Source organism: Lutra lutra, chromosome 9 (genome assembly GCF_902655055.1).
Source record: "Lutra lutra chromosome 9, mLutLut1.2, whole genome shotgun sequence".
NCBI lineage: Eukaryota > Metazoa > Chordata > Mammalia > Carnivora > Mustelidae > Lutra > Lutra lutra.
Window position 1 is genome coordinate 136,545,284 of NC_062286.1, and position 24,938 is coordinate 136,570,221.

The following is a 24,938-nucleotide window of genomic DNA, read 5'->3' on the forward strand; positions in this document are numbered from 1 at the left end:
GGGGCTTTTATTAATACCTACCCGGCCAGGTGGGATAAGGCAAGTGATTTCTTGACATAGTGTCGGGAACTTACCCAATACAAATCAACCTTGAGCTGTTATTAGCGTTGACTTACAGTAAGAAAGGATAACATGGCAAAGGGGGCGGGATGTTACAGAGGTTTCTTACTCGTTTAGTGATTCGGTCATTGAGCCCCATCTTACCGCACACCTCCTGTGTGCCGGAAGTCATGCCAGGTACCAGGCGTGTGACACACATGCGTGTGACACACATGCGTATGAGGAATCTTCTCCCCTCCCCCCACCCACATGAAGGAGAGCTCTACTTCCAGGAGTCTCTTCGCTTTTTGTAGAGGAGGGAGGGCCGTTGTGGAGGCAGATGGCAGGCCACTTGACCAAAGCTGGCCTTTAGCTCTCCGGCCATTTACTCTAAAATCCTGGGGAGCGGAGGAATTGTGTTTCATTCATTTTCAAGTTTCCAGCCCCTGGCATTACTGCATGACTTAAAAGTGATGCCCAGAGCATATAAATGGGCGCAGTGAGTGAAGGAACTGAAGAACATTCAGTACAGAACTCACTGAACGGGGTCAGGGGAGAGAAAGGACCGTCAGGGAGTGTGTAAGCAGCAAACCAAGTTATGGGGCTTAGTCTAATAGCGGGATGATTAAAGTTGGAATGAGTCGCTCCATCTGGCTCTACGCGGAGGGTCTGAATGCTGTATTTCATTTAATTTTCACAGCTCTCTTAAGAGATGGGGTTGGTTTTTGAATCCTGTTTATTTTTACAGAAACACATGTATGTGACACTTAACTAACTACAGAGATAGGATCGTAGAGATGATGATTGGCGCGACAGTATTTTCTGTCTTTGTAATTTATTTGTATGCACATACCATTCCCTCCTTTCCCCTCCTTAGCAACTCCTAAATCTTGTTCAGGAGTTTGTATTCTGCTTTCCTTGTTTTTCTCTATACCCATGTGATCCCATACAAAAGTCCCTATCTACAGACACACACATAGATACATACGTAACATGGGTGTTTTTGTTTTTTTTTTTTTTAAAGATTTTATTTATTTATTTGACAGAGAGAAATCACAAGTAGGCAGAGAGGCAGGCAGAGAGAGAGGAGGAAGCAGGCTCCCTGCTGAGCAGAAAGCCCGATGTGGGGCTTGAACCCAGGACCTGGGATCATGACCTGAGCCGAAGGCAGCGGCTTAACCCACTGAGCCACCCAGGCGCCCCGTAACATGGGTGTTTGGAAGTCATTGTTTATATTATAAAATTGTAATTCTGTTACATATTAAAGCTACCCCCTGGGCTTTCTCATTTAATAGTAAATACCTAATGGAAATTCAGTACTTAAAAGACATTTATCATAAGTCTGACTCAAGGGTTAGCCAGCTCTGACCCATTAGTCAAATCTAGCTTATGCCTGTTTTTGTAAGTAAAGTTTTATTGGAACACAGCTATGCTCATTCAGTGAGATCTTGTTATGGCTGCTTTCATACTGAAGCAAAAGAGTTGATTCATTGGCTTGATGAGGGCGGTACAGCCTGCAAAGCTGCCTGCTCTCTGGCCCTTGACAGACAGGTGGCCGGCGTTGGTCTTATTCATTCTTTTTAATGGATTGCTTGGTATTTCAGGGAGGGTCTTGATGTGACACTCACTTATTAGACTATCTATGGGAATATCAGATTTTGGGGGGTCACTAATAAACAATTCTACATCATACATCTCCGTATATGTGCTCTTACTTATATATGTTAACTTTAACTGAGTTTTTTTTTTTTTTTAAGATTTTATTTATTTATTTGACAGACAGAGATCACAAGTAGGCAGAGAGGCAGGCAGAGAGAGAGGAGGAAGCAGGCTCCCTGCTGAGCAGAGAGCCCGATGCGGGGCTTGATCCCAGGACCCTGGGATCATGGCCTGAGCCGAAGGCAGAGGCTTAACCCACTGAGCCACCCAGGCGCCCCACTTTAACTGAGTTTATGAATATTACTTTATTTAACTGAATGTTGTAAACCCAGGAGCAGGATTGCTGAATTAAAGGTTGTAAGTATTTTTAAATTTAAGTCGGTGTTGCTATATTGCCTTCCAGAATACTGGAGTACTTTGCATTTCATTGGAAGCACTGTTAGGTCTGTTTCATAGAGGGAGAAACTGAGGCTCAGTAGCTCATAATTAGTACGTGAAGAGTCAGGAGAGGAATGTAAAGCCCAGGATGTGGATTTTTTTTTTTAAAGATTTTATTTATTTATTTGACAGGCAGAGTTCACAAGTGGGCAGGGAAGCAGGCAGAGAGAGAGGAGGAAGTAGGCTCCCTGCTGAGCAGACAGCCTGATGTGGGGCTCGATGTGGGGCTCGATACCAGGACCCTGGGATCATGACCTGAGCCGAAGGCAGAGGCTTTAACCCACTGAGCCACGCAGGCACCCCACCCAGGATGTGGATTTGATCGGAACTGGCAGGGAGGATAAAATTTGGGGACTTTGCATAGATGGAAAACAGACTTCTAGAGCCCCAGTAGGTGTTTGTGGGCTGGGCACTGGGGGAAAGGGCGAGAGAGTGGGGAGGTGAGACTTGGGACAGTGCTTCTGCACCTTTGGAGTGCATCAGGGTCACCTGGAAGGCTTAGTGAGCCCCAGGTCACTGGGCTCAAGCACCAGTGTTTCACAGGTCTGTAGTGGAGAATTGGAATTTGAATGTCTAGTAAGTTCTCAAGTGATGCTGATGTTGCTGGTCCGGGCACCACACTTTGAGAACCACTGCTCTAAATTGACTCGGGCTCTGGCTCCTTGGTCCCTGGAAGAAATGGGACAAGTGCTAAAGACAGCACAGCCGGGGACTGCATGCTTTGATGTCCTATATACCTATAAAGATTCTCTGGAAGATATATGCCAATCAGAGAACACAGTCCTCTGCTGGGAACGGAGTGTCGTTACACTCAGAGTTCCCTCATTGTCTAATTATTGGACACTAACCACTCTTTACATGTGTTGTATCAGTGGCCTGCATTTAAGGGTTTGGGAAATCAAGATCATGTGATGCTCTCTCACTGAAGAACACTAGACCCTTTTAAGAAATCCTCTTAAAATCCTAATTAAATCCTTTTCCTCCTCCCACACAAAGGGGAGGATACCTGTCCAACAGGTGGAGGAGAGGCAGGCACAGGAGCCTCTCTGCATACCTCTGTACACTGCCGTGAGAATGAATTCCATCTTCTCATGCACCACGTGGTTGCCTCGCAATGATGACGGAACTTTTTCAACATTTGCATCTCTGTTCAGGAGGGATTGGTTACGGCCGCTTAGCGTAGCAATTAGCATTTTAAGCAGTTTGTATTGATTAAATGAATCTGCTTCATCAAGCAGAAAGAACCCCACAAAATGCAGCAAATGTAGTTATCTCAGTAAATGACTCCCAGCACCGAACCATACAAGATAGCTCTGCTGGTACTTACGGTGTGTTTGATAACTTCAGAAATAGGGATTTGTCAGACTCGGGAAACAGATTGCATGCTCCACAAACACATGCTTGATCTTTATGTCTTTTTTCTTTTTTTAAGTATTGTCTAAAGCCACTGTTCTCTTTTAAGGGAGACATTTGGTCTGGATTTTATAAGAATAAACCTAATATTTTAAGATTCAGTTCAAAACATATTTACTATTCATGAGATATTTGAAGTGCTTCTCTCTGGCTAGAGATCTGAAATTATGTTTTAGCTTCTTTGAGAACTCTTTTCTCATCTCCTTTTAACTTCTCCTGGATTTCGTCTTCTCGTAAGTCTCATTTGAGAAGACCCAAAGGGGTAGAGGCTTGGAGGGTGGGAAGGTCTGTAAAGCTGCAGTGTGGGAAGAAGAGAGATGTCTGTTCTGTCCAAGCCTGGTCTTGGAGGGGTGCTGTGCTTACACATAACCGTCAGTGCCTGATTCAGAGCTACCAAGTTCTTTAAACTGGTGAGTGGATGTGGTGCCATCGAGGGAGGAATCTGTGATTTATTTTGAGATGTATTTAGTATCAAAAAGAGACTTTTGGATTAAGAATTGGATCTGTGCATGATGTAAAATGAAAAGCTGCTTATTAATACATTCATTCATTCTACAAATATGAGTATCTACCTTGTGGCAGGTCCTGTGGTAGGAAGCAGGGGTACATCAGAGAATAAGAAACACTCCTTGTCTCCAAAGAATTTGTTGCGTTGTTGCAGGGGATGAGACGATCAACAGTAGACATAAATCTATTCTATCAAGACTTGGCGTTTGCTCTGAAGAACATTACAGCGTAAAGCAGGAGAGAACAATGGAGGTTTATTGCTCTGATGGGGTGATGCGCTGGTAGAGGGCTGGGGGAAGTACAGAGTGAGCCTTCAAAATTTCTGAGCGCCCATTGTTCTAGCCAGAGGGGGCCTTAAGAAATTTTCACGGCTCACCCTTAACTACCCTCAGCTCTCTGCCAGAGTATTGAGGCCATTTTATGCTTTGCATGTTCAAGGTCAAGAAGGCTGTGATTTCGAAGCAGATAAAGTGGGGAGATGGAGGAAGTGGGGGTGTGGTCTAGAAGTAATGAGAAGCCAGGCACTATATGACCTTGTAGCTGTGATAAAGACTTGGATTTTTCTTGGAGTGGGTTGGAAAGTCATTTAAGGGTTTCGAGGAAGGGGAGATATGCTGACTTCACTTTTGAAATTTGGAAAAGACCCCAGGTAGGTGGGATAAGAGTATCAACAGGAAGAACATTCGGGAGCTCTTTCAGCCATCTTGGGATCTAGGTGAGTGCCGTGACATGGACCAAGATGGCAGGCTGGACATGGTGAAAGGTGGGGTGTTCTCAACACATTCTGAAGATTGGAAAAACCAGATTTGCTGGTGGGTAAGCAGTCCTGTAGGCTAGAGAGTCAACAAGGTAGCCTCACAGGGCTTTCTCTGCTTTAAGCAGAGCAATAGGTAGAATGGAAGAACCATTTACCTGGAAGGGGAGGAGACTGGAGGAAGTCGACAGTGAGAAATGGTAATTCAGGAATGGATATGCTAAACGAGAGAGGCCTGCGAAGCACGTAGGCAGACATGGGATGATGCACACAGAAGTCCGAGGTTTAGGGGACAGAGGGGAGCTCCAGGTGTGCATTTGAGAACCATCATAGTGTGGATGGATGATACCCAAACCCACCCCAGTGATGAACCCTCCCTGTGAGCATGGACAGATAAGTAATTGTGGCTCCTTATTTTTAGGGTGGTTTCAACATCTCTTTAACAGCGATCTGCCTTTTTCTTTCTAATGGCTACAGATTAGTCTGTTGTACAGATGCCACAATAATGTGAAGGTAAGACAGCTTTAAGAATAAAAACAAAATTATCAAGTCATCTACTTTTCTGATGTAGCATTTAAAGGTAATTTTTGAGTCACTCTAAAATCCAATTGACATGTAAATTAACATTAAATTTTAAAATTCATTTAAAAACTGACTATTGGAATAGTTGTTGATAGAGTGGGTCCCAGAATAACAACTGTGGTTAGCAGAAAAAAAAAATGTTAAGAAGGAGATTGGGTCAGAATTTAATTCCACTATCACATCTGGTAAATAAGAAATAAGGAAACGAGCAAACAAAGTAAGGCACAGACATTAACATGGTCATACAGAAGATAGTAGTGTTTAGGAATGTTAAGGTCTGTACACAATATATTAAATGTAAAAAAGAGGATGGCACAACAGCATATCCACACTTGTGCAGTTTGTGTTTAATACACTTTACAGGGACGCCTGGGTGGCTCAGTGGGTTAAAGCCTCTGCCTTCGGCTCAGGTCATAATCCCAGGGTCCTGGGATCGAGTCCCGCATCAGGCTCTCTGCTCAGCGGGGAGCCTGCCTCCCCCACTCTCTCTGCCTGCCTCTCTGCCTACTTGTGATCTCTCTCTCCCGCTCTCTCAAATAAATAAATAAAATATTTTAAAAAAATACACATTACGCATGCATAGTTAAAAAAAAAAGACTAGAAGGTAATTATTAATATGTTAAAAGTTCTCTTTTTCTTTGCTTTTGTTTTTCCTAGGTGATGTGTATAGGGCTAATTTCAAATCTACCTTATATTCTTTTGTGTGTTCCCTGAACATAACAGAAATATATCACTACTGGGGAAGAAAGAACACAATCGATTACAACTTTTAAAGAAATGGACCATAAACAAAATGTGGACCTCCCTCCCACCCCCTTTTGGGTGCTGAGCAAAATGCTATCAGATGTATAGGCAGAGATGCCTTGGAGATTGTAAGCTCCCCAAAGTGGGGGAGAGGGAGACTTTGGTTTTAGGGGAACTTTTGGATTTTCTCCTTTTCCTACGATTATCCATGTGCCCACACTAAGAGCTGTGTTCATCCTCATTCATTGAATGCCTTGAGTACTAACTGGGACCAGGTGATTAAATATATTCTCTAAACATATTTATGTTTTTTGGGATTTAATTGGGTGGCTTTTTTATTGTTGTTGCCTGAATATTTTTTTAAAGCTCCTGTCGTGACCCAGGAAGAGTCCAGTATCAAATATTCAGGTTTTAAAAGACATGAATGCTCCTAATAAGACCTTTTTCAGGAACTCGCTAAAGATAGTATTTTGATTGATATTGGGCTTAATTACAATATTGCTAAATTGACGGAACCCCATAATAAGCTGTGGATGTTCTTAAAATTAGCTGCGAAGTAGAAGCTATTTTTTTTCTCTTTTTTACTGATGAAGTGGTATAAGGAATAAAAGGAGGTTAAATAACTAGCCCAGAGTCCTGCAATTATTAGTGGCAGCTCCAGACTTTATCCCAATTTTTGGCCAAACTTGGGCTCTTACCACAGTGGAGAACTTTTTTTTTCTCCATCATGATTGGTCCTAAGGACACAGGGCAGTGATTCTCAAAGTATGGTCCCTGGACCCGTGAGATCAGAACCATCTGGAGACTTGGTAGAAATGCAAATTCCTGGAGGATGGGACCATCCGGGTGATTATTCTGCTTGCTGAAGTTGGAGAACCGTTGACCCATGGTCTGGAGAGGAAACGTAAGGCATGTTTTCAAATGTTCTTTTCATTGGAGAATAAGTAGGCAGAAAATGAAGGCATCGTTCAGGACGCCCAATGGAGAACGTCAATGAACCGGGAGGGTGCTGTTAGCAAAGCTGACTGGTGAGTGGAAATAGGGAGACACTGAGATGCTGACTTTTTTCAGAGCACAGTTTTACTATTTCTCTCTTGAATTGTCCCTGTGACTCAACTTTGCCCACACTTTGTGCTTAAAATATCCACAGAAAATAAGTTGGTTTATATATACTTAAAACCGTGGATACTGTCAAAACTGCCTGAGCTCTGGAAGTCTGTCGGGTTGAGCAGACATCCTGGCTGAGAGGCGGCCCTGACTCACGGCTGAATCCCACTGTCAGACTGTGTCCTGGTTCCGTCCCTTCAGGAGTCAGGTGGAGTGGACGGAAACTTCCGATCTGATTTGCATACGCCAAGTTGCTCTTGGCAAACCCCAGGCTCTCGTTACCTTAAGGAGCTTCCTGGCGCAAGTTTAAGAGCCTGAGGAGGTTGGAGCGGGTTCTAGAAGGGCTGACCTGCCATTGTGGTGATGTGAGCCTGTGTCTGAATGGGTCCAGGCTGATGTCACACACACACAGCATACGGTACTCATGAGCCACCGCCGCAGCAGAAAGCCTCGTCCTGTCGTGCTGTTCGATTTCGACAAACACAGGGCTCTGCTGTAAAACAGCTGGAGTCCTGAGAAGGACGATGTGGTGGCGTGTTCCGGCCAAGAGTCACCACTGCTCTGTACTCTGGGTCTCCCTCTCATAAAAGAAGTGTCCGAGGGGAGCCTGGGTGGCTCAGTGGGTTAAGCCGCTGCCTTCGGCTCAGGTCATGATCTCAGGGTCCTGGGATCGAGTCCCGCATCGGGCTCTCTGCTCAGCAAGAAGCCTGCTTCCCTCTCTCTCTCTCTCTCTGCCTGCCTCTCAGTCTACTTGTGATCTCTCTCTGTCAAATAAATAAATAAAATCTTTAAAAAAAAAAAAAAAGAAGTGTCCGAGCCACAAGTGTCAGCCAGACCCAAGGAAGAATGCAGAAACCAGGAAAGTGGTTGGTGGTGTGGAGGACAGTTTTTTGTTTGTTTGTTGTTTGTGCTTCTCACTGAGAAGCTATAAATAGCAGTCATTAGAACTTTCTCCTCTCCCAAGAGGCTTGATATGTTTTGCCCATCATGAGGAGAGAAGGGCCTGGGCGAGCAGCATTTCCCTCACTGGGAGCCATGGGAGGTCTTTAAAAGGACCCGTCGGTGTTGTTGATGTTGATAGTGGTGGGCGACCACGCGTGGGCCAGGTGTCACTCAAGTTTACATGTCAGTTCCCCTGGGACTGATTGACTGGAAGTCGCCAGCCACTAGTTTATTATACCATGAATTTTTTTAACAGTCTGTAGGGCACACACTATCTGATCTTACTTTTCTCAGGACAGCTTACTGAGGTACCGTCCGCATACCATGCCATACACCCCTTAACCTGTACAGTTTAATGGTCTCGGTATATTCACAGACTTGTCTCTGTCACCAACCTCGACTCCAGAATATTTTCATCGCCCCCAAAAGAAACCTGTCTCCTGTAGCCATCACCTGCCCAGCCATAGGCAACCGCTCATTTGCCTTCCCTTTCTCTCTGGATTTGCCGGGTCTGGACATTTCCTATAAGTGGACTCAGACAACATAATGGTCTTCTGCAAATGGCTTCGTTCACCTGGTATCACGTGTTCAGGTTCATCCGTGGGGTAGCAGGTAGCAGGGCCTCATTCTTTTGTACTGCAGTCTGATGACTTTTTATGTGTTTCCTTTCTTTGTCTCATGAAAAGAAAAGTTCTATGAGAAGAGGCACCTGGAGGATCAGACAAGACGAGGGTGTGTCCCCCATGCCATGGTTCTTTTGGCGCACACCGTAAACTGGAACACGGTCTCTGACTCCGTGGTCGGTCTCTCTTCCCAGCAGCATAATGTTTTTGTGCCTTCGAAACCCTATCAGTTACAACCAGTGATTGGTTGAGTATTTCTTGCCACTGGGCAGCGGCAGAACTCACTTAGCCTGGGTTAGAGAAAGACCTGGGTACATCCCTGCTATTTAGGGAGAAGGTTCGAGCGTTCAAATACAAGAAGGCATTTGTTTGACTTTCACGAAGCCTGTCTTTGTCCCCCGGTGGGATCTTGAGCTAACACTGCTAACAGAATGAGTAGGTGCGTGGAGTTGAACTCCCCAGCTGCTGGACCGTCCTGGCCGATTGCACGTCTGCACGTAGGCCTTGCTGCCGCTCATCACTTGAGTAGCAAAGTAGGAGGAAGCAGAGTCTCGTGACCACGACCCCCCAGCCAGTGAAAGCCACGTTAACTTAACCTGGACTTAGAGCTTCTGCAGGAATTCAGCCTTGGGCTAACGGTGCTTCTCATTGGCTGAGTTGATGAAGATTGATTTCTAAAAACTATCCCCTGCTGCCTGGGCAAAAGTGGGGTTCATTTGTTCATTCATTCATTTATTCCTCCATCCATTCCCTATTTGTGAGGCTTTTGGAGGCCCTAGTGAGGTGCTGGGGATATGGAGAGAACATATATACTCACCGCTTTCCAGGAGTTTGTGGTCTGCCATAGAGAGGGGGGTGTCCAGCTGCTGTCAGCAAAACAATGAAATGATGGGAGTAAGAATGGAACACGAGGGGTGCCGGGGTGGCTCAGTTGGTTCAGGTCAGGTCATGATCTCAGACTGCTGGGATGGAGCCCTGAATGGGGCTCCCTGCTCCATGGGGAGTCTGCTTGTCCCTCTGCCTCTTCCTTCCCCCATGCTTGTGTGCTCTCTCTCTCTCTCTAATAAATAAAATCTTTAAAAAAATTTTTTTAAAAAATGGAACTAGAGATACCTGGTAGGAGCACTAGATGTCATTAACAGAGACGAGATGTCAGGAAGATGTTGAGGGGTTCCTGATCTGACTCCTGAAGGGAAGGTAGGCATCCGCCAGGTGAGCAGTGGGGGGATGGGGTGCGCACAGACCACACACAGCCTGTCTGGTACCCCATGTTTGGCTCACAGGCCCTTCTTTTACACTCTGGGTTGGATTTACTCACATGCTCGCAAGTGTTTAAGAAATGGCCCTCTGAAGAAAAGCGCCTGTGTGCAAACGCGGAGTTGGGAAGTGATCTAGAGAGACGGCTCTTTTTACACCGTCTCTGCCAAGTAGATGTGACCGACTCAAATAATCTCAGAGCGTGACGATAGTAAAATAATAACAGGAAGCAATGAGTTTTGAGTAATACATCTGTTGTGACTTGAGTACCATGTACACAATTGTGTGTATTTTATATATACAACTTATGTAACTGTAAGTTTGCATGATTTAATTTTTATTGATGGCTGCATTTAACAACCAGCTCACAAACTCTCCGAAAATGTAATACTTGGCTTCCGCAAGCTGGTTCCAGCCCGCTCTCCCGCATCCTGGATTGGATTCAGTCTTTCACTTGGCAAGAGTGTGCCGAACAGCCACCGTTCTGAGAGCTGAGAACACATCAGTGAGCAAAACAAATACCAAAATTCCCTTCTGGTTCTAAAATTCTGGGTTTTAGTCACTGATCTTTCCAACGATCCTGGGCCTCCATGTTGGCTTTGGCGTCTCCAAGCCTTGACTTACGCCAACCACCGTCATGGCTCCCTGGGCATATCGTCCCCAGAGCTGTGAGTTCACACACATCCAGGCATCTTAAGAGTCTAACATTTAGAAGGAGCAATGAAGGACGCCTAGTGTGACATCAGACATCCTGCAGCCTCCTGCGTGCTGGAGGTCATCTGGGAGATGAACTAAGATGTGAAGCTCCTGGAACCCCTGTGACCCAGGGGAAGCAGCTGGGGATTCGGCTGTGTGCCTGGTAACTCCTCTAGCAATTCGTCGTTGATTCCCGTGTCCTCTTGTCACTCCCACCGCTCAGATTTTGATGCCTTTTTCCTGTCGTCCCAGGGCCCCCAGATGTCCTCTGCTTTGTCTTTCTTTCTTTCTTTTTTTTTTTTTAAAGATTTTATTCATTTATTTGACAGAGAGAGATCACAAGCAGGCAGAGAGACAGGCAGTGTCGGGGGTGGGAAGCAGGCTCCCCGCCAAGCAGGTAGCCCGATGCGGGGCCCGATCCCAGGACCCTGAGATCACAACCCGAGCTGAAGGCAGAGCCTTAACCCACTGAGCCACCCAGGCGCCCCTGCTTCGTCCTTCTTGGATTGTCGTAGACAAAAGCTCTTGGAGGTTACAGACTATGCCTCAAAATCAACAAGTATTTGGCGATAAGCTGAATAAATATACTTTCCATTTTATTTGCTCAGGTGGCCAATCTCTGGAAAAATCCAACTTAGAATGTTCATGAGCACCTGTGAAGGCTGCTCCCCACTTGGTAGCCATGGTTTTAGGAGGCGATTGGAATTTAACCTTGAACTTCAATAAATTCAAGGTGGAGAGCAAGTAGGTGCCTGTCAGTAGGTTCTGAGAGATGGAGTTCAGGTCCTGGGAACCAGGTGCCAGCTACCACCATGCTGTGTGAACTCGGGTGCTAATTTTTTGGCTTGATAGCACAGGAGACTGGGCTGGCTAATCCCGTAGTTTGGTGTTCCATGATTGTATTCAACTTTCCTAGTAGTCGCAGGATGCAAAAACAATGATTTAGATCTTCTTTTAAAAATATATAGAGAGTTCAAGGATACCTGTTTAATGGAAAGGTGGGAACAAGCCAGGCAGATGTGGTAGACAGTTCTACTTAAAACATCCTTTCTGTGTTCACACTGAATTCAGATGCATTTGATAAATTGGAGAATGATTCATTCTAATATCAAAGGGCATTGGTGCAAGAAAATGCATTGGTTCCCTTCCTGGGCAAGGGAAGCCCAGCATAGCAGGAGTAGAATTACAGCCTTTAGCAGGAGAGGGAAAGCCCTCAGTAAACTACGGCACAGACAGAGCGTCTTCGAGCTACAGTTTAAGGAGATAAGAAATGAGCAGAGCAGAGGGCACCTGGGTGGCTCAGTTGTTTAAGCGACTGCCTTTGGCTCAGGTCAGGATCCTGGAGTCTCCGGATGGAGTCCTGCATCAGGCTCTGTGCTCAGCAGGAAGTCTGCTTCTCGCTCTCACCCTCCCCTTGTCATGCTCCCCCCCTCTCTCATTCTCTCTCTCTCAAATAAATGAATAAAAATCTTGAAAAAAAAAAGAAAGAAAGGAAGGAAGAAAGAAAGAAGTGAACAGAGGGACCATAGGCTCTACCCAGAGAGGGGCTTGGCCACCTTGTGGAGCTCTGGACCAGGCTTTGTTCATGTGGCTACACAGTCATGGGTGCACACCCTTTGGGAAGAGCCTGGGCTCCATCTGCATAGTCTGGACTTCGGAAGACAGCATTTCTAACCAAACGTGTTTCCGTGTGTGTGTGTTTTAACTAAGCCTTGCACACCCTCCAGCCTCCGAGCTGTCTCTCGGTGGAGCCATGCCTTTGATTAGAGAGCAGCAAACATCTTGAGGGGTCGTCCCATAAACTGATTTTCCCAAAAGAATTACAGATGGGAAGGTCCGTGTTCTGTTACAGCAGAGACAGCTGTACTTCAGAATTTTATGGTTTGGGGTCATCTTTACTTCTTACTTCTTCATGTGAAATTACTATGATTTTTATAAACAGAAAAAGAAAGCCAACTATGTACAAGCATGGAAGGTTAAAAAGGAAAAAGGAGGAAGAGTGCAGCCTTTCTTTCTGTGTACTCAACATGACCTAAGTTTAAATCCTCTGAACACGTTGCTTTCTCTCTCCACCTGCAGCGCCAATGAGCGTCCATTCAGGTCCCCTGCCCTGGAGGCTGAGAGTAAAGCTCGGGGTGCCTTGCAGCAATAAAGAATGACGTGGGGGGGCGCCTTCGTGGTTCAGTGGGTTGGGCCTCTGCCTTCGGCTCGGGTCGTGATCTCGGGGTTCTGGGATCGAGTCTCGTCTCAGGCTCTCTGCTCAGCAGGGAGCCTGCTTACCCCTCTCTCTGCCTGCCTCTCTGCCTACTTGTGATCTCTTTCTCTCTGTCAAATAAATAAATAAAAATCTTTATTGAAAAAAAAAAAAAAAAAGAATGACGTGGAAACTTCCCTGACAGATATCTCACCAGATGACCTCTCACCCTTGAAGAATTGCATTGCTAAATAAGATTTTGTTTCATTATTTTTCTCTGGAGACAAGTAACATGCCCCCTTTTTTCCATAAACTATGGTAATCTTCCAAAGGGTTGAGGAAGAAACAGCCAGGCTGTGTCACGTTCTCCATGAAACATGATGTTGGTGTCATTGCATTCTTGTTCCTAAATAAGCCATCTAAAAATACAGTCAAATCACGCTGGTCTGCGGAAACATATTCATGGTACTGTAGTGAATAATTTGACGGGATGGCTATTTCCCGAATGTTTTCTTTAGGTTAGATTTTTTTTTTATTATGTTAAATAGAATCTGTTTTTATGAGGAAAATCCAATAACCAGTACCTTGGAAATCCAGTTCTCTTTATTTGTTTCTTTATTTCTGTGTCCCGTGTAAAGGAGGTTTAACGTCACCAGAAGTCACTGGTAAATAGGTTTCGGCTTCTTTGTTTTCATTTTTTGCTCTGAAGCTTTGAGACATTCATGTGCACAGACATAGAGAAACAACCACAGAACTTTTCTGTTAGCTCTGTTCTCAGCTCTTTGCCCTTTTGATTTGATAGGACATGTTTAGGGAGAAAAATGTCCCCATGAAACCTAGTGCTATCTGATTCTTCCGGGGGACACTTTTTGGTAATTGTCCTATTGCGATAGGACTGGGAATTCAATCCATTGTATGTAAATGCAACACATGTAAATTAAATTATCTTTGGAATACTTGGTTCTAATCTTTGTTCCAAGTTCAATCTCATCACCTAGAATGAGTTTTGGTCACTAGGGGTATGAAGCCTCCTATTATTTTGGCTACACTGAATGAATGGATGGATATTAGGCCTGGATCTACCATATAGATGAGGTGTGGAGAATGGAGAGTTTTCTTTTAAAAAAATATTTAAATGAGGGGTGCCTGGATGGCTCAGGGGGTGAAGCCTCTGCCTTCAGCTCAGGTCATGGTCTCAGGGTCCTGGGATCGAGCCCCGCATCAGGCTCTCTGCTCAGCGGGGAGCCTGCTTCTCCCTCTCTCTGCCTGCCTCTCTGCCTACTTGTGATCTCTGTCTGTCAAATAAATAAATAAAATCTTTTAAAAAATATTTTTTATTTTTAAAAAGATTTTATTTATTTATTTGACAGATACAGATCACAAGTAGGCAGAGAGAGAGAGAGGAGGAAGCAGGCTCCCCGCTGAGCAGAGAGCCCGATGCGGGGCTTGATCCCAGGACCCTGGAATCATGGCCCGAGCCAAAGGCAGGGGTTTTAACTGAGCCACCTAGGCGCCCCCAAAGTAAAAAATATTTAAATGGGCCTTGTAATTCATAATAATAATTATATATCCTTCATTTTTTCCTGTATCTAGTTTGTGCTAGATAGGTGCTGAGCAGGTACTGAACTCTAAAACAGCCCAAGTGGGCAGGCATTTAATGTCACTGCTTCTCATATGAGCAGTTAAAGCGGCATTACACTAGATACAATGGTCTGCAACTCACTGTTTCCCTAATAATACAATACATACATGTTTCATTTTTCATTGATGTGAATCTACCTTCCTCCGGTTTTCCATGGCCAAGTATGTCCTAGGGTCTCAGTGCAATTAACCAGGTCCTCAGGGACAGAGACGCAACCTGCCACCGGTTCTAGAGCCTTGCAGACTGTGTCTCACTGCGTAAGCTTGTGCAGATCTGTGTAATTCTGGGCACATTTGTAAGACTGAGGTGGGTTATTTGATATTCAGACAACTTCGGGAAATCAAACATTGCAGACAGTCACTTCTGTTAACCCGTGATAAAACTGAACTGTGATGGCATTCAGAGCGGGTGGAGATGAGACACTTGGCTCTTCTGGCTGTATTGTCCCCATGTACCTATCCTTCTGTTCAACTCCTGCCCATCCTTGAGGCCATCTTCTCTCTGAAACTTCCCTTGTAGGGTCAGTTCCGCCAATGTGTCAGATCGGCCACTGACGACTCCCCAGGACCCGGAGACAACAGCCCCAGCGACCCCTTTCCTCCCTCCGTATCTGGACCCAGGATCAGGCGCTTGGAAGAGCAGACAGTGTTTTGTTCTGATCCTGTGACAGAACACCCAATTCAAATCAGCTTGGACTGAAAAGAGAAAATTGGCTCATATAATTGAGAAGTCCGGGGCTAGTTTCCAGGTTTAGGTGGGATCCAAGGTCGCCCCCTTTTCTTGGCTGTCTTCCTCTGAGTCAGTCCATTGGCTGGAATGCTCTCCCTTCGTTGTTCCAAGGCAGGCTCCGGCCCGTCTCCCGTCCCCAGCAACCCCACAAGGAAGCGCATTCATTCAACGCAGTGTGCATCTGCTGTGCACCTGCCACACGCCAGGAAATGTTCTCGACCTGGGGGAGAGAGCGCGATGGACCGAACAGACAAAAACCCTTGGCTTACCTCTGTGGGTTCTTTCTAACACAAAAGTTCTGATACATGTTCCCAGGGATTATGGGAACTGGCCTGACTTAGGTCACCACACCATGCCTAGAATCAGTGGTGAGGTCAGCCTCTGCAGCTAGATTGACGGAGCTGAACCGGTGGGAGGGAGGTTCTCCGGAGGACAGTGGACAAGCTGTTGCCAGCAGGGGGAGGAATGGATGCCGCCAAGCGAGCAAAAGCAAGTAGCTGAGCCCCCCCCCCCCCCCCCCCCCCCCGGGGGGAGATGCCCGCCGACGGGCCCCCAGCGGCTCCGGGTTCTACTCCCAGCGCTCGGGTTCTCTACCAAGCCTTTTCCAGCCCCCGGGGTCGCTGACCTGTTCCTTTCTTCCCTTCGATGCAGCTCCAGATGAAGATGAGCGAGCGGGCCGCCTCCCTGAGCACCATGGTGCCCTTGCCCCGCAGCGCCTACTGGCAGCACATCACGCGGCAGCACAGCGCCGGGCAGCTCTGCCGCCTGCCAGGTAAGTGCGCGGGGCGGGGCGTAGAGGCCACACCCCGGGGCGCGTCCTCCTTCGATCACCGTGACCTGGGAAAACTGTTTACAGTGCAGATCCCTGGGGCCTCCACTCCTTAGAGTTTCTCCATCTTAGGAAGTGGCTGAGCAAACCACCTTGAGCAGACACCTGCGGAGGGTGTGGGCAGGAGGGGCAGGGGTCCGCGCTGCGAGAACACAGGCTAGTGCCCTTGGCACCAACGGCATCCGCATCTTTGGGGAACATGCTAGAAGGCAAATGCACAGGCCCCTTCCGGGATCCTGAAAGTTCCAGGATCAGGAGCTCTGGGGAGGGGGCCCAGCCATCTGTGTGTTCATCAGGCCCTCCAGGGGATCCTCGGGAACGCCCACGCTTAGGAACCTGTGCTGTTGGAAAGGGAATCACCGGGCGGGGTCCCGGGTTCTCGTTCTGCGGGGACTCGAAGCAAACCCTAGGAGGCGTGCTTTCCAGAAAAGTGGGCTCAGAAAGGGGATGCAGAAGAGCCCATGGTGGGGACAGCAGGAATGCTGAGAAAAAAAATTTAAACATTTTATTTTTTCAAGTGCTGCTTTTATGGTTTATAGTATGGAAGAAGAGCTTGTCCATGTGTAACTTATAAAAAAAAATAAATAGGCCTCTGCGGGGAACCCCTGCTGGAGAACTTTGCAAGATGCCAGGACTTAGAAAGGTGTGCGGAGGACGGCACCTGGTTCGTGTGCAGAAAGAAATCTGCTGAATGAATGAGTCTGAGAGCAAGTGAAGGGCCACAGGAAACAGAGGCCTCCGCCATCAAGAGCTCCGCCTGTTCCCTGGTCACTCAGCCTTTTCAGCCCTTCCTGGCGGCCATTTCTCCCCCCAGAGAGCTTTTCCCGTTCTTTCTTTCCCCCCATCCTGGGTCACTCTTTGTCATCTCTGGGTCTTACCTTCTGACTGCAAGGTAACCCCCCAGACTCCCTCACAGCTGGCCCGGGATCTTGACTATGTGTGGTCCCAAGACGAGGGTGCTGGCCGCCCTTGTTAGAGTCCTTCTTCCAGGGCTCATGTCATCTCGTTTTGTGTGACCAGTGGCCTCCTCTTCCAGGAAGCAGTAAAGCCAAGGAGAATGGATCTCTTTTGTCCTCCTGATTTCATCCCCCAGTGCTTTGATTGAGTGGCCATGCCCTGAGTCTTTGTTGAGTGAATGTGCACTGAGGGTCCTTACAGTCTAGTCTTTGTGACTCGAAGCTCTGCCCCTTAGCAGGGAGGGGAGCACAGCGTGGGTGATCGTTTGTTCCCCAGCATGTCCAGAAAGTTTTGCAATATTTGAATTACATTATCGGCATTTTTCTCATAGGCGTACCTCCTATACTATGATTCAATTTTATGCAGTCTCCTCTCCTTAAATAGATTCATTTTTGTAAAGAAATTTGTATGCCACTGCCTTTATACTCTTAGAGCACCTGGCTATGTTTTCTGATATACAATAAGATAAATAGTAGTTATCAAAAGTTGAAAGGAAGTACGCATAACATGAATTCACACAAAGCTATTGAACTGCTTTATAACTTGACTTTCTACACTTACCGAGACGATCTTTACAAAGAAAGTAGGTCTTTCTAGATTGTGCATGTCAGGCTTGCAAAACAAAGTTGAGAACCAAAGTGATGTAGGCTTCCTAGGGAAGAAATTGATAAGTGACCTTAATTCCTGACATACTGAGTGGTAATTTGCGAAGTCGGTTTGCATCAAAGGTGATGCATGGTGGGATTTCCCTAGAACAGCATGTTTGCAAAAAAGCACCGAAGAGTGAGGTAACCTGAACACCTAGGATATGCAGCAGTTTTAGAATTTATTAGTGAATATCCCAGAGCTTAAGAATCCTTAGGATGTAGAAGATGCCATGTAAAGGGCACACTCACCTTCCTCTCCCTAACTAATCTAATAACTGTCCTTCACCAAAATGAGGAGACATTTATCAGAAATGATGAAGCCCAAGGGTCTTATCAGAACCCCAGTGTGTACTAATACTCTACAAACTCTTTTGGGGTTTCAAAAAACATCTGTTTAGGTTTAAAGAGGATGTCGTGGATACTGTTACACTGTATGCTCCCAGGGTATGTATGACTCTTCTGACATCTACCCTGTGGTTACTGGAAAGGAAACAGCTCTATTTCCAGCATACGGATACTTTTTTTTCCCCAAGAAAAACAACAAAATTTGCAAATTTACCTGCATGCATTAAAGCCCATATTACGTGTGGAAGGACATGCACAGCTCGCAGGTCCAGGATGGTTGTCAAAGACTAGCAATCCGCTGATTCCAAAATAATAGTAGGAATAACTGTGTCTCTAAAAGTACAGCAGAGCTGTACACGACATCACAGTAAAGAAAGAAATTTGCATCCTTGGAGAAGTTCTCATTATTTCTTTTTATCGAAACTAGCATGTCACCCATCAAACAACTCATCAAAATTAAACGTGGGTTTATTCCCTTTACTGTTTTTATTTTGAATTATCCCTACAGCCCATCACTCAAAAGTAATGAGATTACCGTAAAATCAGGTCGAGTTTCTTGGTATAGATTTTTCAAGCAATCACAGTCATAGCAGTCCCAGAAAAGTAATCTGAGGATAGTGATTTCCTAGGTTCTAGTGAGATTAATGGCCATCATCATGAGAATGAATACCACAGATTTTCCGCAGAGCTCTTGGACTCTCAAGCTTTGTATTGATGATCTATAGGCTTTTGAAGATGATTGTGTCCTAGGTTTTGAAGATGATGGTTAAAGCTTCCCTTGGTTGCTCTTTGTCAAATATTAAGGTCTTCATTGAACATGAATTTGCATTTGATTTCTTAGAGTTTCCCTGTTCGGCACACTGATAATACTTGGAGAACGCCCTAATATCTTAGAATATCAGTGTGCCTGAAAATGGCATGATAATGGTCTCAGAATTATTACCAGGATTTGCTTTCTGTTTGGGGACCAGTCATTCCATCCGATTATTTGCTTGTGCATGAATTTCGTTACCTGTGTCGGTGAATGTGTTTTATTTTGGTATTTATTTCGTACCAGTGTTAACGGAGAGATTTCTTCACTGTGTGTTCTGCCAGGATCTGTCTGCATTTGTGTTATCTTGTGGATCACTTTTGAGTCACCAGTATTCATTGAGATACAGGGCCACTATGTGGTCTGTGTCGTGTGGGACTCAATTTACCAGTAATTTGTTACTTTAAGGAAAAAAAAAAAAGTTCTCAGACTACCTAAAATCTTATCAGAGGTGGTCAGTTCCATGCAAATAGGATAAGTTCATCTGCCGATGTGTCTATGCTATCTCTCCTCCTCCTTCCCTTCCCCCCACTCCCTGAATAAAGCTGAAACTGGAAGAAAATGAGTGACATCTTGGCCTGTGTGTGCCATACACTGAGGTTACGCTGCCCGTGATATCTTGTTTTGATGATGTTTTTGAGTTATGGTTCCTCTGGCCAGCTCGTTCACCTGGGGCTATTTCAGGAGGACTTTTTTAGATGACAGGTCTGGAAGCTAACCTTGGAGAGCCCATAGAACCTTACAGAGGCACTAGTCCATCTGGTTGGAGAACAGGTAATTTCCTCTCCAAATTTAGTCCTATAGAGCCACCTGCTGGTTGGTTTTGGAATTATTTTTTATTTTTACTTTTTTTTTTTAAAGATTTTATTTATTTATTTGACAGAGACCGAGATCACAAGCAGGCAGAGAGACAGGCAAAGAGAGAGGGGGAAGCAGGCTCCCCGCTGAGCAGAGAGCCCAATGCAGGGCTCGATCCCAGGACCCTGAGATCATGACCTGAGCCGAAGGCAGAGGCTTAACCCACTGAGCCGCCCAGGCACCCAGGTTTGGGATTTATTATTTCTGGTGGTGGTGGGAAGAGGTGCTCGCTTTGACACAGCCTGGTATACGAAGACATATTTAATCCACCATCACTGCCTCTCCTGCCCCATTTCCAGTTTTCATATTAAAATGCTTCTAGGGTTGAGCACCTACAAAATCAACATGTGAAAAGGGTTTATCATGAATCCTATAAGAGACTCAGGAAAGAGAAGCATTTATCAAGTTGGACACTGTATTCAAGGGATTCGTTCAGCAGTGCATTGCATAAAATAACCCCAGAGCGGTGGGTTCCCAAGTGTGTTCCGAGGAGTACTAATTCCAGTAGATATGGCCCTTTCCCAAAACAGTAGTGTGGTCCAGTGATTTTGGGGGAAATGCTCCAAGTTAAGTTAAATTCTCCTTTTGGAGATTGAGAATGCCAATCACTGTTTTCAAGGTTTCGAGATGTCCTGTCATAAAGAATCTGTTTTATCTTGTTTAAACTAGAGCTCTGCAAATTTATTTGCATATGAAACCTTTTCTCTCCTTGTTTTAATCTAAGTAAACATGGACACACCATTAGAAAAGTACTAGATTTGTTCCTTACAGGGCACACAAGACATACTGAATGAGTATCTTTTCTGAAGATAGCCTTTCTTAAAGACCTGCTCAGGGGAGGAAGGAGCCAGCAGGTGTATCCAGCCTCACTGGGGGCCCTTCTTAAACTCTGTCACTTCCTTCTCAAAGTTATCCTCTTAGGAATCTTTCTCTTGCTCCAAAGGTTCTCCATTGCTTAATATTTCCAGAATCCTTCTATTGGAATTGCCTTGGAAGACAGTGTCCCTTGTTTAAAAACAAGAAGCAAAGAGGCATCATTTATCAGATTTGACTTCAGATAATTTTAGGAAATCAAAGACTGGTACCACAGGTTTGTGGCACCATCTCCCCTGCGTCCCTCATGTTGCCGTATCTGGTTCTCCTGGCAACACTTTGAGTCGGAGAGAGCAGGACTGTGTTCTCCATTTCCATGAAGGCAGAACCTGAAACCCTTGGAGGTCAAGTTCTTGCTCAAGATCACAGAGCTAGTGGGTGAGGGACTGGTGTTAAAACTCCTTTCTTTCTTTAGCATATATTCTTACTGTGAGAAGAAATTCCGCCACCATGGCTGTTTCAAAGGCACGTGTCCTAGAAGGAAAACAACCCCTCCAGAGGACTGGTTCCTGCTCATGCAATTTGCATATTCATTTTAACGATGGTAGATTCCCAGAAGCAAGTGGCTACTTCAGAGACATCCACGCTGGCTTTTCACTATTAATTCTAACGTGGTCACATACATGGTGTGCGCATCGGTGGAGAGAGAAGAGGTTAAGACGGGAGCAAACGTGAAAGGGTGACAGATAAATGAAAGTCTCAAACTCTCACGTCTGTCAGGATCGGGGAGGACGTGCAAACAGTGAAACAGGGCCTGGGTCGGTGTGGTGGGTGCCTGGTAGATCCCAGGGGCCCTGGGGCAGGAGACAGAACAAGAGAACAGGGAGATCGCACCTTTATGGAAGTTTAGAGTTATTTAATGATTCACCATCAGTTCTAAACATTTTATGACCTGTGCAGGCCAGAGAAGAGGTCTGGGTCCAGATGGGGTCTACAGGCTGGTCCCTTAGTGAGCTGCAAAAAAATGTGGGACAGGTCATTCAATCCATTTCCTGGCTTTAAGCTAATAATAGCACTGACACCAAGCCAGAAACATTCCCTTGGCCAGTGTGATGATCGAGGTTGCCGGTGCTTCCCTTCTGATGTGACCCCAAGTGAATACGATCATTCCCTTTTCTCACAAACTTTTACAATCTAAGAGGCAATGGATGAAGGTTCAGAAAGGGCTTTGTTCTTGACTGAAGACTTGGGTTTTGCATCAATAATGTTTGTACACAGTGTACTTCGTATGGGAATTTTTATCCAACTGTAATAAAGGTGTATGGGATATTTACCTGTAGCCTCCAAATTCATTAAGTCATCCCTGCAGCCAACATGGGGCTCGAACCCATGAGCCCAGGATCAAGAGTCAGATGTTCTACCGACTGAGCCCGCCAGGCGCCCCCTGTAGCGTTCAAATTCATTCATACAGTTTCTCAGTGTTACAGCGTGTGTACGCATGTGTTTAGTGGAAACAGTATAGGATCTGTGTTCAGACTGGTGAGGAGGTTGGAAGAAATGATTTCTTGTGATTTTGGACATCTTACTATTCACGCTTCTCTACTAATAATCTCTGCTCTTGCACACCAGTGACTGACTAGGTTTAGAATTTCCCTGTGGTTCCGTGTTGAGGCTTGCAAATATCCAAATCCATGATTTCTTATGTCAGAAAGGGTCTTGACAGGTCTCATGGAGCTCAGGGCTGTTTGTGAGAAGGTCATAGAGGTTAAACTAAGCCATATGCCCCCATGAAGCTTTTTGCTTGGTTCCCGGTTTAAAAACATCATTGTCTTGAACTTGTTCCCGTGGCACAGCCCTATCGCTGCAATACTTGGGTTTGACCCACACGTGTGGTTACCAGACATGCTGCCCTCGGGGTCCCTGGCTGGCTCAGTCGGGGAAGCGTCTGCCTTTGGTTCAGGTCACGATCCCCGGGCTCCTGGGTGGAGTCCCGGGTTGCTTCCGCTGCTCCGTGGGGAGCCTGCTTTCCCCTCTCCTTCTGGCTGCTGCTGCCCCCTCCTTGGGCTCTCTCTCTGTGTCAGATCAATCAATCAATCAATAAACACACACACACACACCCCTAACTTACTTACTTACTTACTTAAAAAAAAAAAAACTTTTTTCAAAAGGAAAGAAAGAGGGGCTCCTGGGTGGCTCAGTGGGTTAAGCCGCTGCCTTCGACTCAGGTCATGATCTCAGGGTTCTGGGATCGAGCCCCGCATCAGGCTCTCTGCTCAGCGGGGAGCCTGCTTCCTCCTCTCTCTCTGCCTGCCTCTCTGCCTGCTTGTGATCTCTCTGTGTCAAATAAATAAATAAAAAATCTAAAAAAAAAATGTTTAAAAAAAAAAAAAGGAAAGAAAGAAAGAAAAGTGCCGTGTTCAGTTGCGCTGGTTTTGCTCTGTCCCCTTCTGAGAACTCCCAGAGCCGCCAGCGCGGATCCCCAGGCTTGTGGCAACCCCCGGCCAGCAGGTGGCAGTAAAACCGCTTGTATAAAATCCAGCGCCCTGTCCACTGGGATGGACCAGCCAGGGCCTGGGGGGGGCCAGTGCAGTTTTGCTGGAGCGTCCATGCCCCTTCGTCCTGCATCCCCTGTGGTTGCTCTCACGGGGCGGGCAGCGGACTTGAGTTGCAGTGAGACAGAATGGTCTGCAAAATTTAAAAATATCTAGTATCTGGCCCTTTATAAACGAAGTATGCCCGGCCCCTGCCTTATCTCCCGCAGGCTGCTAACACCGGCCCTCCGGCCCTCCGTGTTGCCTTCCCGGTGTCTTCAGTTGTCTTGGCTTGGAGCCTAAGCCGGAAATAATAAGGCCTGTGTGGGCTTTAGGGAGTCCTTGCAACAAAATTTCCTAAGTATGAATACAATGTTGCCTTCTTTCTAGTCGGGTTTCCAGAGAGCGTGCTAGACCAAAGTTGTCACAGTCCCATGACTCCTTCTCCTTCCCCTTCAATATCCTGCACATGGGAGCTGATGAAGAGAAAAAATTAAGGAGGAAAGTAGCGGCTAGCGGTCGGATCGGATCGTAGTTTGGCGTGAAGACCCCGTGCAAATGACATGTCAATCGCATTGTCTCTCCTGACTCTCATCTGCATCTCACTGTGATCCCGTGTTGCATGTTACTTATGTCTGTGCTGTAGAAACCTGTTGCTAGCTAACCTGATGGCGTGCTTTCTTGAAAGATAACCGCCGGTTTTAAATTCTTTTTGGAAAAGATGTCTCCAGCCCTCTGAAGCTTCATCGGACAGAGACTTTCCCTGCCTACCGATCCGAGCACTGACGGATGCTTCGGAGCATGGAGAATCGTTGTGTGACACACCTGTGATGTGTTGGCCGCTGCAGATCCACCGGGAGGCCACAGGATGACGGCGAGGGGAGCCATGAAGGGAAGAGGCTGGGAGTCCTGGCGAATTGGGTGGTCACTGGGAAACTGCAATGCAATATTTGTCTCTTTCTTTAAAAAAAAAAAACAACAAAGAAATCTTAGCGTGATTGAAACATGCTCTGTAGATATCGACTTTTTGTTCCCTCTTTTACAGCTGGACAGAAAGGAGTCAATGCCACAGAATGATTTTCTATTGTAGATACCGTGTCCCCTGCACTTCTCTGAATCTGTTCTTTTGTGGATTCTTGTGATTTTTCCTTCTGAGTGTTTCAATTGTATGACAGTCGGTACTGATAATAAAATGGCTCTTCATTATTTGTTATCCATTGATACCGTATTCCTCCATTGTTAATATTACGGTTCTGGTTAACTACTAGAAATTATTTTTTAATGATGTCACCAATTAGTTAAATCAGTGCTTTGACTGACTTTTACCTACTAGGTTAAGAAATAACCTCCAAGGACCCTTTAGTCTTCTTTTCAGGGTTACAGTTTTGCTCTCACACCATCTTCCTCCTGCCCCCTTCCTTCCCTTTTTAAAAGCCTTTGTTTTGTTTGGAGTCCCTCCGTAAAACATTTTAAAATAAATGAGCATTCTTTACCCCCATGTTCTCTGGATTCTGGTGATCTGGTTTTCTCTTCTATCTTCGGTGTTTCTGAGAGTATGTGGATATCCTCCTTCTGAGCCAGGAGCCTGCCTGGCATTGTCCTTGATGTCAGTGTGACTGTTTTCCCATCTGCCTGCTCACTCCTTCAGCTGGTCTGTTCTGAGCATCTTTTTTTGTTCCAGACACATTGCTAGATAGAATCTGGGATAGAGGGATGAGGAGACGCAGGCCCTGTTACATCAGGGGCAGAGGAGTATGACAGGGAAATAAAGTTGCAATTATAATAGAGAGTGACATCGGCTAAATGGGTCTCCAGTGGCCA

The 24,938-nt window shown here is 45.9% G+C and overlaps 1 protein-coding gene across 4 annotated transcripts in view; it reads left to right on the forward strand.

Moving 5' to 3' along the window:
* The window catches only part of DOK5 (docking protein 5), a 156,581-nt gene extending 132,245 nt beyond the window's left edge, over window positions 1-24,336 (forward strand). For 3 of the 4 annotated variants that reach the window (XM_047746335.1, XM_047746336.1, XM_047746337.1), the window contains 2 exons: window positions 15,978-16,098; window positions 23,839-24,336. In XM_047746335.1, the coding sequence (XP_047602291.1) occupies window positions 15,978-16,098; window positions 23,839-23,903 (186 nt within the window). In that variant the 3' untranslated portion in view covers window positions 23,904-24,336. The remainder of the gene's footprint in view (window positions 1-15,977; window positions 16,099-23,838) is intronic. The other variant, XM_047746338.1, reaches the window with a different exon arrangement.
* Window positions 24,337-24,938: the final 602 nt, after the last annotated feature.